General features: G+C 43.0%; 1 protein-coding gene across 3 annotated transcripts in view; it reads right to left on the minus strand.

The window, feature by feature from the left end:
• Positions 1–852: 852 nt before the first annotated feature.
• Positions 853–15382, minus strand: part of LOC116323524 (protein tweety homolog 3-like) — a 29888-nt gene continuing 15358 nt past the window's right edge. For 2 of the 3 annotated variants that reach the window (XM_039613319.1, XM_031743872.2), the window contains exons 4-15: positions 13543–13654; positions 13244–13464; positions 12433–12528; positions 12202–12274; positions 11996–12071; positions 9734–9789; positions 9538–9630; positions 9358–9450; positions 8899–9035; positions 6849–7022; positions 5268–5343; positions 853–3846 (exon numbers count right to left, since the gene is read on the minus strand). In XM_039613319.1, the coding sequence (XP_039469253.1) occupies positions 3712–3846; positions 5268–5343; positions 6849–7022; positions 8899–9035; positions 9358–9450; positions 9538–9630; positions 9734–9789; positions 11996–12071; positions 12202–12274; positions 12433–12528; positions 13244–13464; positions 13543–13654 (1342 nt within the window). In that variant the 3' untranslated portion in view covers positions 853–3711. The remainder of the gene's footprint in view (positions 3847–5267; positions 5344–6848; positions 7023–8898; positions 9036–9357; positions 9451–9537; positions 9631–9733; positions 9790–11995; positions 12072–12201; positions 12275–12432; positions 12529–13243; positions 13465–13542; positions 13655–15382) is intronic. The other variant, XM_039613320.1, reaches the window with a different exon arrangement.

A 15382-nucleotide genomic window follows, 5' to 3' on the forward strand; every position in this document is an offset into this window, starting at 1 on the left:
ATGTAGTGTAAAGCGCTTTGGGGTCCTTAGGGACAAAGTAAAGCACTATACAAATACAGGCCATTTACCATTTGCAATATCAGCTTGCAGTAAAGACGCTCATCTGCCACTTTATTAGATAAACTTGTTCAGCTGCTCGTCAGTGCAAACTTCTAATCAGTCAAGGACACGACAGCAAATCAATCCATTAAGGCACTAAGATTGTTCAAACTTGGGATGGGGAAGAAAGGTGATTTAAGTAACTTTGAATGTAGCAGGTGAACTGTTTGGAGTATTTCAGAAACTGATGATCGGCTTGAATTTTCCCAAACAACCATCTGTAGGGTTTATGAAGAATGGTCCCAAGGAGAGAAAATATTCAGTGGTATTTCTCTGGGTGGAAACGCCTTGTTGATGCCAGAGGGCAGAGGAGAATGGCTAAGCTGCTTTGAGCTGATAATAGCAACAGTAAAGCAAATAACCAGGTATGCAGAAGAGCATCTCTGCATCAGCAGAAGACCACACCACTCCTGTCAGATAAGAACAGGAAGTTGAGACATTTGGTGTAAAAAAAAAAACATGAAAGCAACCCACGTCACAAAGCTCACACAATCTTAACTGGTTTCTCGAACATAACAACAAGTTCACTGCACTCAAATGGCCTCCGCAGTCAGCAGTCTCAGCCCAGTAGAGCAGCTTTGCGATGTGGTGGAACAGGAGATTTCCATCATGGATGTGCAGCAGAGAAATTTGCAGCAACTGTGTGATGCTGTCATGTCAATGTTTCCAGCACCTTGTTAAATCTGTGTTAAACCTGGTAAAACCTTCATGGAACTTGGTGATAAGAAAAAAAACAAAACAGACAAAACGGTCTTCATCAGTACGTTAAAGTTGCTTTAATTTCTTTTTTTTAAAACATTTATTCCAGGCTGAATGATATCATTACCACAGTTTTGACATGTATATCATTAATATCTTAGTTAAACCATCAGAAAATAAAAACAGCCATAGAAAACATTGTTTGTCTGCCGCATCTGAACAGTTGTGCATTTGAAGTCCTGTAATTACCACATGGAGAAGCGCCCACTCGTTATTGACTCTTAGTGAGCGTGGCTCTTCCCACCCGTCACGACATACTGTACCAGAGCAGTCAAATCACAGACAGCACTGGCACAGAACTTCAAACGCAGCATTGCATCAGGTGCGCGGACGACACTGTAATAGTCTTATTAAAACAGTTGCAAGACAGAGAGTCATTCACCATTAATAAGAGAGGAAAAATGCTGCTCTTGCCTTTATTCTCCTACAAAACAGCTAGCTATTATTTTATCTTTAAAGTCTGATTTTTACAAGACAGCGAAACATTAAAAAAAAAGAAAAAAGAAGAAGAAGACATGTCGTGATATGAAGAGTGCTGTAAGAGTTTAAAAACATTATGAAAGGCCATTAATCAGTGACTAGTCCCACAGATCTTAACACTGTTTCCATCCATGGTGCAATAAAACATTGTAAAAGTACTAGACCATAGGTAGCATTGTTACCATAACATGGACGTTTCCTTCCTAGTAAAATCACACATGTAAGATTGTCTCGCTAATACGAGAAGTGGTCATCGATTAATAAGACAGTATTAAAATGCTGTACAGGATCGGGTGGTGCAACAGCGTACGGAAGTTCAGGGTGGCCGACTACAGGATTGGGGGGTTGCTCTTTAATTCGGTTACTACCTACTACATCACCCATAATGCACGGGGTTATCAGCATGGTGGGGAGGGGGGCGTGCTGCTACTATCGCTCTAGATATGAATGTAAACAGGATAAAAGTAGGGAAAGATGGGCTTTAAAGAATACTGCAGTATGTATGGAAGGTGTGTGTCAGTAAAGCACAAAGTGTGTATGTGTGTGTCCGTTAACGTGTGTGCAACGTCAGTGTAGGAATGACTCAGGCTAGGCCAGCCTTTGCTTGCTTTGCCAGTCACTTAATCACTGTACTCACACAGAGTTACGCTGACTTAGAGCAACGGCCAATCACGTCGCAGTGATGTCACACACACGTGGGTTGACGACTACTGTGTTTGGATTTTTTTATACACTGTACACAGAGTGGGAGGAAAAAAAGTCACTGGCAGTGAGTTTTACTTCTCCATCTCACAAAGTCACCTTGAAGAGAATTTGTGCTTGTGGGTAGAAAAAGAAAGAAAGAAAGAAAGAAAGAAAAGATTCAATATCTGCGCTAAAAGGTTAAATCTGAGGTCACCAAAATAAAAACACAGGAAGAAAAAGATTACTAGAGTTGGTCACAGTATCACAGCGTCAATGTCAGCTTATGATAAAAACAAACTTCAGGAATGGGTTTTTTCTGGCTTCGGGACACAATTTACATTTAGTAATCACAGAAAGCCGCTCTGCTTTTCTTTAACAAATCCCTGAATTAAAAAAAAAAGAAAAGAAAAAAAGCATTGAAAGTAACAAAAACATTTCTGTCCCTCCTCAGTCCGGATCCTCGACCGCTTTACATAGCACCTGGCAAATGTGTAGTTGCAACTATCGGTCCACTCCTTCCCTTTTCCAAATGTCTCTCCTCTTCCCTTATCGTTGACAGACGGAGGGAAAAGATTCCACGTGAGGTTTCTTTTTTCCCCGTCCTTTCTCGAGATATCTGGAGGCAGTAGGAAATGAGGGCAGAATCAGGCATCCCTCATTGAATTATTCAGTTTTTTGGCACAGGTTGGAGCCTCCGTATGTCCGTTGTCTCAGACTCCGCTTTCCCAAAGTTCAAAAGCAGTCATTTCACAACAGGGTTACTGGCTCGTAACTGAAACGTATGCGCACGTTAACAAGTATGGAAAAGACACGCGGGCACACTTTTTTTTCTTTCTTTTTTTTGAGCTTACAATTCAAGTCTTAGACGACAATGTTAAGCTAAAGAGAGAATGGGGATCTGGTGGTACAGTTCATCTAAGCATGGCTTTCTGATTCACTGGCTTATTATTTACACAAATGAGTGTTTGGTTAGACTATCTTCCTACTTGTGTGTGTGTGTGTGTGTGTGTGTGTGTGTGTTTGTATGAGAGATACAGCAAACATTTCCATGATAAACACACAGCACACCACGTTACCAGTAAAGGATTCAACAGTCTACTTTTCATGAACTCAGATTAAGCACATGGTCACTATTTACAGCTCTGTACAGTGTGTGTGTGTGTGTGTGCTTGCCTGTGTGTGAGTGTGTCAGGGGCGGTTGAGCAGTGAGAGCAGCATAGATGCCTTCACTGGACGGCAGTGGACAGATGCAAGTTGAGAGGAAGAAGAAGAAACTGTGGCTTTTGTGGTCCGTGCGTTGTGGTTATGAGGGCTGATCCGTCGCAGCAGTGGTGGATCAAGCAGCTTGGGCGGGTGTATGTGTGTGTGTGTGCGTGTGCGTGTGTGTGTGTGTCCGTAAAGAAGAGAAGCAGAAGCATTGATCTTCTACGATGTGCTCTTCTGCCTTTTTAGTTATGTTGGTTTTGTGTAGGAAAGAAGTAGAAGTTGAGCTTTAAAAGTGCAGTCATGTGCTGTGGTATCTGGTTGATGAGTTCTGCTGATGAACCGGTCAGTGTTGGTTAAATTCAGTGGACCTGGAAAAAGAACTGGAAAAAAAAAAGCACCCAGCTCTGGTGCTGAGGGCCGTGTTGGATCTTGCTGTTGGCTGTGAGAACTGGATTCAGGCAGTGTTGTGGCTGAAGTGCTTTCTTAGTGGACTGAGGACTGTGGTCTGGCAGCGGGGTGAGGCCGGCTAGCGGGATCCAGTTGGTCGTTAGGAACGGAGCGTCGGTTCTGGTCTGGTCGGTTGGTCGCCAGGTATTTCGCTCTCATACTGGAGGTGTACTGAAGAGACGGGGGATACACAAAAAGAAGAGAAGAAGAAGCAGAAAGGGACGAGAGTGGGAAATGACGAGAAAGGAGAAAAGGATGAAAAGAAGACAAAGAAACCACGGACAAACAAAGATTAATGCTTGTAGATAGATCGATATGAAAGGTAAACACAAACACACACGTACAGCTGAAATACTGTGACCAGTCATTTGGACAGCCGGGGTTTGATTACAACAGTTATTCATTGTGTAACAGCTGATTAGGTCAGGATGATGTTATTGTAAATTAGCATATGTGGTTCATTCGTAGTTAGTTGCTCTACTTCTGATGTAGTAGGTTAGCCTGGTATGAGTTAGTGGTCTCTCGGGAGCACTGAGGTAGTTACAGTCGGAGGTCTGCGGTTTCCACATCGCTGCAGAAGACAGAAGAGCAGCTGTGCACAGGACGGCGGCCCAGCCATCGGCCCTGTCTTAAGAGTGGCGAGCGGCGGGCCGTTTTGCTGGCTGCTACGTTTCAACAGTGGAGGTGGGGGAATAAGTGCTCCTGTGGCTGTGCAATGGTGAAGGGTGAGGGGGAAACACAGGACACATACACCTCGACCAGAAGATGCACACATAGACACGGTGTGGGAACAAGGGAGGGGAAGGAGGAGCGGGAACTTTTAAGAGGCTTGGGCTCAAGTTTTGCTAGAATTGCAATATAAGCTATATGAGCTCTGACCCGCAAGGGTTCGGTCAGGTTGCACCGAGCGAGGAATGCAACCCGAGCCCTGAAGTAATAACACCAGATTTGTTCAATAAATGCTGTCACTCCACAGTATTGTAATGTAGAAGTGTACAGGTGATACTGCATGGAACGAAATCCACAACTACAGGCCCAGCAGCACTTTTTTAAAAGCCATAACAGTCAGCATTTCATTTCTTACAAAAAAAGGTTCAAGGTTGAAAAAAAAAGTCTTTGAGGAGAAAAAAAAATCTATGTGGTCTGCACATCACCCAGCGCCAACCAGACGTTTTACATCAGAAATAGAAGACAACTTTAGCCGAACATGACCCGGCAGTTACGCTAAACAGTCTGCCCCCTTCTTTTGATGCAAGTGTACATCGTACTATAACTTACTTCTTTTTCAAGCTTCCAGTTTTCCCAGGCTGCCAAAATGACCTACATGAAGGCGATCCGTGATCACGGTCTAGCGTGAGCACGGAGGACACTTGCAGTGGTTTAGGGATTTGGGGTGGGTGGGTGGCGCTACCTTCCAATATCCACACATAGCTACGAAACATCTGAGATAGTGAATAATTTACACCATTCTTTGCTCGTTACGCTTAAATGAATAATACGCCAACTGTGTGGGATTTGAAATGTGTCCCAGCAGCACTGTGGCTATTGGAAGATAGCTGTGGGAGAATGTGTTCTAGAAAGTGTGCACTTACAGAGGGTGGAGGGGACTCCCTGCCAATCAGGGGGGTGTTCTCACACCGAGGGTTCTGAAAGTTTGCGTTCTGGCTCCTGCATTATAGAATAAGAGGTTACTGCATGTCGTCACCCTGCCGCTGAGCTCTTGATGTGCGGATCTGCTCATCGCTGAAACACAATGACTCTGACATATGGCCTCTGAAAAATTACCTCAATAATTATTGCCAACGTAGGACTTAAGCTTGGTACTACAGGGGCAACGGCTTAAAACACCTCGGCCACAGTCCAACATAATTAACATACTTTCAGAACAAAGGCAAAATATTGAATCTCACAATGGGACTCAGTGAAATAGGACTGTAATCATCATGGATAGCCACTGGAGATTAGCCTCAGGCCCACATTTAAAAGAACTCTGCAGCAATCGATTTTTCAGGCCAACATTTCAACTATTAAACGATTCAAAGAGATATTTTTTAACATAATAACAGGCTGTAAATGTCCTGTGCAAGCAAAATTTATTAGGTAGCTAAATGCCGAGAGGACTGTTTATTCTATTACTGCAAGCGGACACTGTGGGTACAGAAACCAACAACCCCGGCATGGATAAGCTGCACTTGTGCATTTCTTCTATTTAGCTCGATATAATCAAAGCCAGCCAGCGTTCATGCGACCCTCAGTTTTTAGGGTTTTTTAGTGTACTGCGGTTTAACAACGATGGATTTGCATGCTTTGTTCCTCTAACTGTAAACGTATGATTCGCATTACTGCCAAACCAGCTCCTAAACCTTGTAACTATATGATATGAAATTTATTTTCTAGGATTGATGACAATCTGGAGCTTGTCATATTTAACAGATTCAACTACCAGACTGTGTACCTATGCAATGACAGCTTAACTATGGCAAAAAGGAAAGTAATTACTGGATGGGACTTCCCATCTAACTTTCAGGAAAAGTTCAAAACAAACCCTGTGGTATGCTTTGGAATATAGACTCATACAGGGTTGGTGAATGTGGTCTTTCGATGGTCCAAAAACCTCAAATTAGCACATGTCTTACTTTCTGGTTTCTTTGTGGCTTGAAAGCCATCACTCTTCCCTTTGCAGCAAACACTGCATTGTGTTTATTAATTGTGCAGAGTCTACATAGAGATATATACTTACTTATCTTCTATACTTTCTATTATGAACATTGCAAGCAATTCAGTCCTGTGCCAACAGCAAGCATGGTGCAATTATTAACTTAAACTATGAGAGTGCAAAGCTGAATTTTTGCTAAAATCATAGACTTTAATAAGCAGGCTGGCTGTATACAGCAAGCAGCTGTTTTTCTTTTAGCATCTCAAAGATGATAAGTACTAACTCACTGAGTAACAAATATCACTGACAGTGTGTTGCAGTCGACATGCAAGCCATACATATTTTTAAAAAAACTATTTAAAAAAACAGCGTTTCTAACTTATCATTACCACAAGCAGTAAGCACTGCTGCACTTCTAGCCTAGATCACATGGTGGGGGGGGGGCAAGCATCAGCTACCTATTGGCAGGCAGTGTATGATCCTGCTAGCCTCTAGCTAGCGGTGGGTGCTAACTCACATGTATTCAGTGACGGGGGCATTGCTGACAGTGTGGGCTGTAGCGGGCAGGCTAGCTTCGCTACCGTAGCTGGAGCCACAGCTGTAGAGACTGGGCATGTGAACGCGGTACAGGTTATCGTGCACCCCGCCGCGTGAGGCGCCCGACTCGTCCTCTCCGTCTTCCTCATCCATCCTTCAATTGGTCGGGGTAAGGGCCAGGCACGAAAGGGCATGATGAATAAGAGGGGGGGAGGGAGGGAAAGGTACAGGGAGAGGGAGATCCGAGAGAGACAACAGAGTGTAAACAAGTGGTTGAAGAGGAGGTTAGGAGAAGGGGGAAGGTGTACTGGTACTATCAGGAGTTCCCCGATATTAAAATCTGGGTAAGGCTACGCCCTCCGGCCCCAAAGCAGCTGAACAAGAAGAAAAGGAACATTGGGCAGCATTCATCTACTAAACAGACCCACCACAAGTGCAGTGAGGTCCAGAGTAGACACTTTTTTTCCCCCTTTATTGCTATGTGTTGTTAAGTAATCATCAACTGTAATAAAGTAGCAGACCCTTCGGTATTCCATGTCATTGGTAGAAACATGCATGTCATTTTCTTCATGCAGTCATCCACTGTTTTGGCTGAGAGAGTTTGCTCCTTTTATTAACAGGTCGCATTGTTCAAACAGTGTCCGATTTCAAGAATGTCCTTTTATATAATTCATGCATCTCTGTGTGCTCCATGAAATTAAAGCAAAAACATCAGGAAAAAAAAGATAATATGGCTGGTTTGGGCAAACCATTTTCAGACAAAAAAAAAACAAAAAAATGGTCAAAAATGTAAAACAGCCAGCAACGTAACAAAATGAGGCATCAGATAAGATACGTGCTGATTTGGAAGTTGGATTTCTGGCTGCAGAAAAGCACTGGATTCTGTTAAGTAAGGTCAGTTACAGAAATGCATGTGTACGTGTAGGCTTTATTATTTATGAGGTTATTTTTTTCCAGTGATTTTTTTTTGTTTTGCAACTCTATATCAGCTGTCCATATGCTAAGAATATATCATCAGACTGAAAGAGTTTCAATTAAGGTAAAGAGGCAGGAAGCTGTATGATGAATAAATTAGCCTAAGCCCTGTGTTAACAGAGACAATAAGCGGCAGGTGTTGTTACCCCAACTGGCCACCAGATGGAGACGTGTTACTCATTAAACCAAAATGGAGTTTGCGACACAGTCGGTCTTTACAGGCAAGAGACCCAGTGAGCACTTGTTCTGAGAGATTGATTATTTTTCATACCTGTTGGGTCATACACTGCGATTCATGGCGATTCATGCCCACAAACAACAAGTGTAAAAGGAAGCAAACGAAAAAAACTATTATGGCACAGCTGTTTCAATATTCAAATCCTTCACCGGAGTGACACGGTCACTGCGAGCAAAGTCTACCTGTCTCTTTCTCTGATTTTACCACAGAATTATTTGCTCGTTCGAATATCTGTTTGAATGGTAGCGGTGGTTAATCTGACCGTGGGGGTCATATGCATCACCATTCGTTGAAGCCCAAAGCATTTCCAAATCAGGACACAGGGGAGAGGAGGAAGGGAAAGAACATAAGGAGGAAGTGGGGCACGGAAACAAACAAAAAAAAACTGTGGTGATATAAAGTCTAACACGACACTGGTGCTCCAAGTCCAAAGAGGAGAAAAGAAAAATGAGAAGTATGTACAAACATACAAACAATGTTCAGCCACACCGGCAAACAATAAAATAAACTGTATAGATGCAAAGATGGCAAGAAGATAGTACAGAGTACAGAGTGATACGACAGTCTGGGAGGCAGGTACACTTAAAAAAGAATGACATGCATGGGCACCAAGTCGATTCTTTATGGGTCTTCCCACTGTTATCGAGTCCACCAGCTGAGATCAGTTAGACAGTTACAGTAAGATGTTAACGAGCTAGTGATGTGTCAGTCATTAGTTAACTGAAGAGATGGATTTAAGGATGTAAAGGCTTGTGTGTGTGTGTGTGTGTGTGCGCGTGTGTGTGAATGAGAGAATGTGAGGGTGGGTGTGTGTTACCTCTTGCCAGGCCAGGTGTGCGGCACACTGCACACAATAGAGGAGAACATCAGAGCAGTGACAAAGGAGAAGAGAACCAGGTAGATGAGACCCTCCACGCCATCATAACACAGGCCAGTCAGTGCTTGGACGTAGTCCTACGAGGAGAGGTGAGGAGAGGAGAGCTTTGGCCCTAAAGTTGTCCTTTAATGAATCAGTTCCTTATTTACAGTCGCACAAAGAAAAAAAAATAAAGCTACTGTGCTTTGTATGTTTCCACCACATGAGGAGAGGAGAGAAGTCGCAGGGGATTTCTACCCTAACCTCTGAAAGCCTGCGCCATGATTTGGTGTGCATCTCAACAGACATGTAACTGCACAGCCTAAAACGGTGTCGGCCGTGCCGTAGAGTCACCGCACACGTCTACTTTAGGGTTCAATAACGGACGTTATCTTTACCACAACACACCCTGTAACTCACCATGTGCAGGCTGCGACAGTCGACGAGAGCAGTGAGCTGGTGCAGGCCCACCTCGGTGGAATTCAGCACAGACTGGATTTGCTCGAGACTCCCCTGCACAAACAGAGCAAAGGTTACACATGTATGCTCAAATATACTGTAAATATCTGCTCTTGTGTACATCTAGACACACGCACACACCTTGGTGCTGGCAAAGTCACGTGTTGCTGATCTCAGTAACTCTGCCACATCATCCTGCATCTCCACCAATGCTTTGTGGCTCCCCGACAGCCTCTGCAAAAAAACACAAAACAAAGCAATTGTGAAAGGCTTGTGAAAGGAAGAAATTGCAGAAAAATGTGTTCCAACGATGCAACAGCAATGACAAAGACCTCACCTGCTGAAAGGGGTTAATCTGTCCAGAGCTGCAGCTCAGGTAATACTCCAGGATATCTGTGAACATGCCAGTAAATACAGATCACTATAAGGATGGGAACGTTTGGAATGCACAGTTTCTTTTAAAAACTCCACATGTAAAAGAATATCCAGTATGAATCTATTGAGCCATGATTGCAATTCTACTCAGGCATAACTCAGTGTGTGTGTGTTAAAGAGGCAACATCTGCGCACCACAGCAAACAGACAGAGCGGAAACAACTGACAGACGAACAGAAGTCATTAGATGAGTGAAAGGAGGCGAGCGAGGGGGAGAAATGGAGACAAAGAAATGGAGCAACTGAGAAATAAAGAGGAATATAACAGGATGGAAAGAGAGAACAAATGCAATTAAATGAAAAACAAAATGGTTCAGCTTGTTTTGTTTTTTTCTATGAATCTGAGACAAGCAAGGGCAGACCGAGCAGGGAGTACAGGGTTGCTGATGCATTGCAGTGAGCACAGAGAGAGAGTGAGAGCTTTTAGATACCAGAGTGCCAATCAAACACAATCCCGCTGGATACACTCACACTCACACACACACACACACACACACACACACACACACACACACACACTTGTTTCTTTAAATAGCAGCAACATGTCAGGGTGAGATTCAACTGTCAGTGAGGGAAATGGACTCTGTTTGAGACGTTTCTGCTCACACTATTTGTCAACACGCTGCATTTGCATATAAAGGGTCGTTCCCTACATCCCTTTACCATAAAATGTTCAGGATTTATAATTAACAGAGAATTTCTAAACATGACAATCCCCTCTCCAGGACTCGTGGATTCAAAAGTGTAGCATTCTTTCTTTAAATTCTGATATTTTATTTGGTGAAAACCAAAACAAAATGTGGGCTGCTTTTGTCTACAAGCAGCATAAATAACTGTAAATATTCTTTTATCCAGGGATTCCCAAATGGTAGGCCACAGACCCCTGGTGGGGCCGTGAAGAAACTGCAAGTAGACAGGAAAAATTTGCATATGATAAATAAATGGGAAAAATTATAATATAAACTATAATTATGTGTGATATATAAATAATATAAATTTGAAAAAAGTAATATCACTATTTGCACAAAGCCAGCAGATTTTAATTTTTTTTTTAAAAATCTGACATATTTTGATGCTTGCCTTAGCCTTCATTAAGGATGTAAAAACCATAATGGAACTGTGGCTATCGGATGCTGCAACTAAAAGTGTTAAATGAGAATCAGCCTCAACAAGTAAATCGTTAGAAGATTAAAAACGAGTCAATGAAAACACAGAAACACTTCATGAGCTCGTCTTATGACCAGTTGTGGTTTAAGGTTTGGACTGCACGCAGATTTACAGATCTTGAAATAAATGGCAGTGGTCTGCAAGACTGGAAAAGGCTGTTTTAGCCCTGTATTAATTCATTCCTATCTTACCAGCACCATTTAGACACACTGCAGCCAATGCCAATACAGTTGGATTATGGATCAGTCACACCACATTAAAAATAGGATAATAACCTTGCCTTATAATTGCATTTAATTTTGTTTTTTTCTTTATTTTTTGTCTCAGCAACTACTTTCAACCACGATGGGACTCGACAGGTCGTATGTATCCATAGAATTGCGACCTAACTTGGACTGACTGCAATCCCTCTCAGACAGACTGGCAAAGCTGTGAAATTAATATAATTCATAAACACAGACATGCTCACAGTCTGAGTCAGTCTGCGGCTGCGCCTATGAGTGTAACTCGTGTGTGATTGTGACTGTCCAACAGAAGACTCGACTGCACTGGTTGTATTTCTATATAAAAGCAAGGTTACAGACAACCTGTCGTTTTGCAGTTAATTCACTGTCCTGAAGAAACTACATCACATCTATGAGGTTCTGGCTGGACTCTGAATGTAAGTAAATTTCTGTGCAAGTAGACAACAACAGATATCCGACTAGCGTCGATATATATATCAGTTAATTGCTGTTAACAGATTTGACCTCATTTTCAACTTGATTCCATCCAATCGCAACCTGATAGCAGATAGACTCTGTCTTATTGCTGTTTCATGCACCAAAATTGCTTTAAAAGAGGGCAACTGACTGCAAGTGGTCACAGACCTGGTCCCCATTTTCAAAGCAATCATTTCAAAGCCAACAACACCGCAATAAAATTTGTTGAATTCATTTTATGATTATGTGAAAGAAGCACAAAAGGTTTTGTGGTGATTTATTTTCTCGCCTCCATACCTTGGTTAATGACATCATTTTCCTTGGTCACCCTAGTGATGTAGGTATCAGGGGAGACGCAGAAGTCGCTGGCTGACTGTGGGGAGCAAGCGCACATGACACATCAGGCTACAGTAACGTGCTGAACAAACTCACTCGAGCAGTGGGTAAAGATTACATCACTGCAGAGCCGGAGAGCTCAGCAGTGTTGCCATGGTTACACTTACAGCAGCGACAGCCAGCTCCAAGCCCAGCGATCCCCAGCTGATGATCAAAGTCAGAACACCCAGCAGACATACTCTGAAGAACAAACCCCCCCCCCAAATAACATCTTTTTAAAGCAAGATTCAGCTTACCAACACAACATACATGAGGCAGTCTCAGCATACACAGAGGCAGGACAGAATCTGATCTGTCCAATAGGAGCAGGCTTTGGTGTGTGACGTAAGGTAGCATACCCAATAAGAGTGCCTCTAGAGTTGCGTATCAGTCCAAACAGCACCAGAAGACAAATGAGAACATCAAAGAGCAACAGGCCCAGGTACCCCAACCACCTGTAAATAAAAATAATTATCACAGTGTTTCATACAAACACACAACACCAAGTCAAACAGATACATATGCGATGCAAAGGACGAGCTAATTAAACCTTTACTAGAAGACTCGACACGTAACAGCATCACTATCTGTTTTTTTTATCAACCACTTTTTCTGTCATTGTCCCAAAACAACAAAGCAGGTTAACAGGAACAGCAGTAATATTAAAAGAAGCCCCTAAAAATGAGGGATGAAAGCCATTCACACAGAATGAGATCAGAGTACCCATTCATTCACAAACTACTGCGAAGGAGACAGTCTCCACATAATCCATGAATATCTTTTAAGGGCTCCTTTTAGGATGTATCTCAGCCTCTCCCTTTAAAGGTACATTATGACATTTTTGATCTAGTGTGTCTGTCAGAGGAAGCGGGTAGTCTTCATTCTGGTTAGAACTAAAGCCAGACCGACAACTTTAGAGATGATCAGTTTAGCACTGCCAACAATTACTTTGCCTTTTGTTGCTAACATTCGTTGAATTCTGCTGTTGTGCACATAAAATATTTAAATTCTGATCTGATTTGATTTTATTGAGGATATGACCAGAACATATGGCCCATCGTCTGTGGTTTTAATAGTTTAACCTTACAGTATAACACTTTGTGTACAAGAGAATGTAAGAGTAGTCTTGAGTCTGAGCCAGAAACAAAATCCATGCTGGTCAGTAGTTACCTGTAAAAGTCAAAGGCCTCCGTTTTACGGGCCAAGTCCTCCAGGGAGATCTCAGTATTGGACCAGAAGGGAACATCAACCATCAGCCTCACCAACTCATCCAGCTGTCCCTGGAGCTTCTGGACGATGGACACATAATCTGTCTGATCCTGGAAGGCTGTCTCTAACTGGACCAAGTTCTCCTCCACAGTCTGGTTTAAGGCTAGGGCGCTGTCTGACACCTAGAAAGAAAAAACTGTCATCAGGAAGGTTTTCCATAAATAAATAAATAAATTTTTTGCAATCGGTGGATAACTCACCAGTTTCTCCACTCCAGACACGGTGCGGTTGGCATGACGGAAGGAGTACGCTAAACGTGCGGCTCCATCACTCGACTCTCCGTTTCCATAGAATCCTACGGCTATGCCAGCACTAGGAGGCAGAAAACAAGACATCCCACATGTAAACACCGCACATAATTTAACCTTTAAATTCATATCATACAGAACTACACACTGACAGCTGAACTGCTGAATGCAGTTGCTCTGTCAACCAGCAACAAGCGACATTGAGCACTTTGGCTTTTTAGCTTTGGTGTCACCCTAAAGCCTCGGGCAAGCACAGGACTACCAGGAATGATTCACACACACTCACACACACACACGGACCCCAAACAATAATTGGGTCACCAGACCGCAAATAATATGATCCTTCTGCAGCTCTGCACCCACGTTCACACATTACATATGCTGCAATATCTGGGGTTGCTGGCCCCCAACTTTCCTTTATTTCAAGCCTACGTCCTCCTTAACCATGTTCACACTAGGACTAACCCGTCGCCCACCCAACACCACCACCATTACAGAAATCTTCTCCACTCTCTGTTTTGTCACTCCTGACCCCTTTTCCCCCACATCCCCCCTCCTCACTATGCTTTTATGTCCTCACTCAGCCTGTAAAAGCTCCTGCGCTTCCCTTCCCTCCCCTTGTATGCGTGTGTGCCCGACTGTACGCTTTTGTATTGATGATGCTGTCTGCACAATAACACCAGACAGATTTGTAGAGAGAAATTTATGGCCCTTGTTACAGCAATTCATTCTAGTCCATTAGATTTTGAGTAGCCCCTCTTACAACAGGGTCTGCGCTGTGTGTGTGTCTGTGTGTGTGTTTCAGAGCTTTACGACATACATGACATAAAACCGCAAACACAGAAGAAAAACAGAGCGGCGATAAAAACAAGCACGGCGGCCCTTTAATGCGCTTTGTGCGTTGATGTACCCACTGTCTACTTCATCAGTTATCATTTCCCCACCCATCCCTGCCTCCCACCATCTCACTCCATCCTCCATGTGATCTCAGCTTAAACAGTCAACCACCTCCCTCAGCTCCTGTTTACACATCCTCTTCTTCTCGCCCAACACCCATTCTGTCCCTTAGTTCCCTTTTATCCCTCTCTCCTCTCTCCATGAGTTTTATCTCCCTGGTTTTAATACCAGCTGCTCCTTTCAGGAGATTGCATAAGCTTAGGATATGAAACAGATAGGGCTCGTCCTTTAAGGCAAAAGTTGAGAAATCAAATAACTGACAGCAAACACTGTCCAGCTTAGTTCTGATAACACAAACAAGCTCCAAACGGAACAAATACAAATACGTTACTAGAACATCTTTTTGCCTTTGAGGAACAGCAAGCTGTTCTGAACGAGGTCACCTCAAAGAGACTGCGCTCTGCTTACTTTCTGCTTCAGTCCACTTTCAACTGAAATGAACTGACTTAATGAGCTAAAAATGCTTTGTTCTACCTAAATGAGCACACTTAAGTGCAGTCAGACGGAGCTCAGAAGATAAGAAAGTAAACGCTGAATACAACGCTGGGTTATGATCAATTCCAGTGCAAACAGATTCACTGCAGTCCAAAATAAATGCATTCAGTTAGCAGACAGCATTCTGACAATCAAAACCGCTACTAACAAAGCAGCTGATGACTATTATGACTATTCTGGGGGATTCACCAATCCAATTCGTGCTGGTCAGGCCTCCTTTCTGACTCTAATTTCATACATTATCCACAATAATGTCATCAAAAACATTTTGATTAATCAAAATTGATACAAAGTGTATGATACATACAGGGAGAGTGTCATAGTGCCTGTGGTTTTTATT

The sequence above is a fragment of the Oreochromis aureus genome, linkage group 6 (assembly GCF_013358895.1).
Source record: "Oreochromis aureus strain Israel breed Guangdong linkage group 6, ZZ_aureus, whole genome shotgun sequence".
Classification (NCBI taxonomy): domain Eukaryota; kingdom Metazoa; phylum Chordata; class Actinopteri; order Cichliformes; family Cichlidae; genus Oreochromis; species Oreochromis aureus.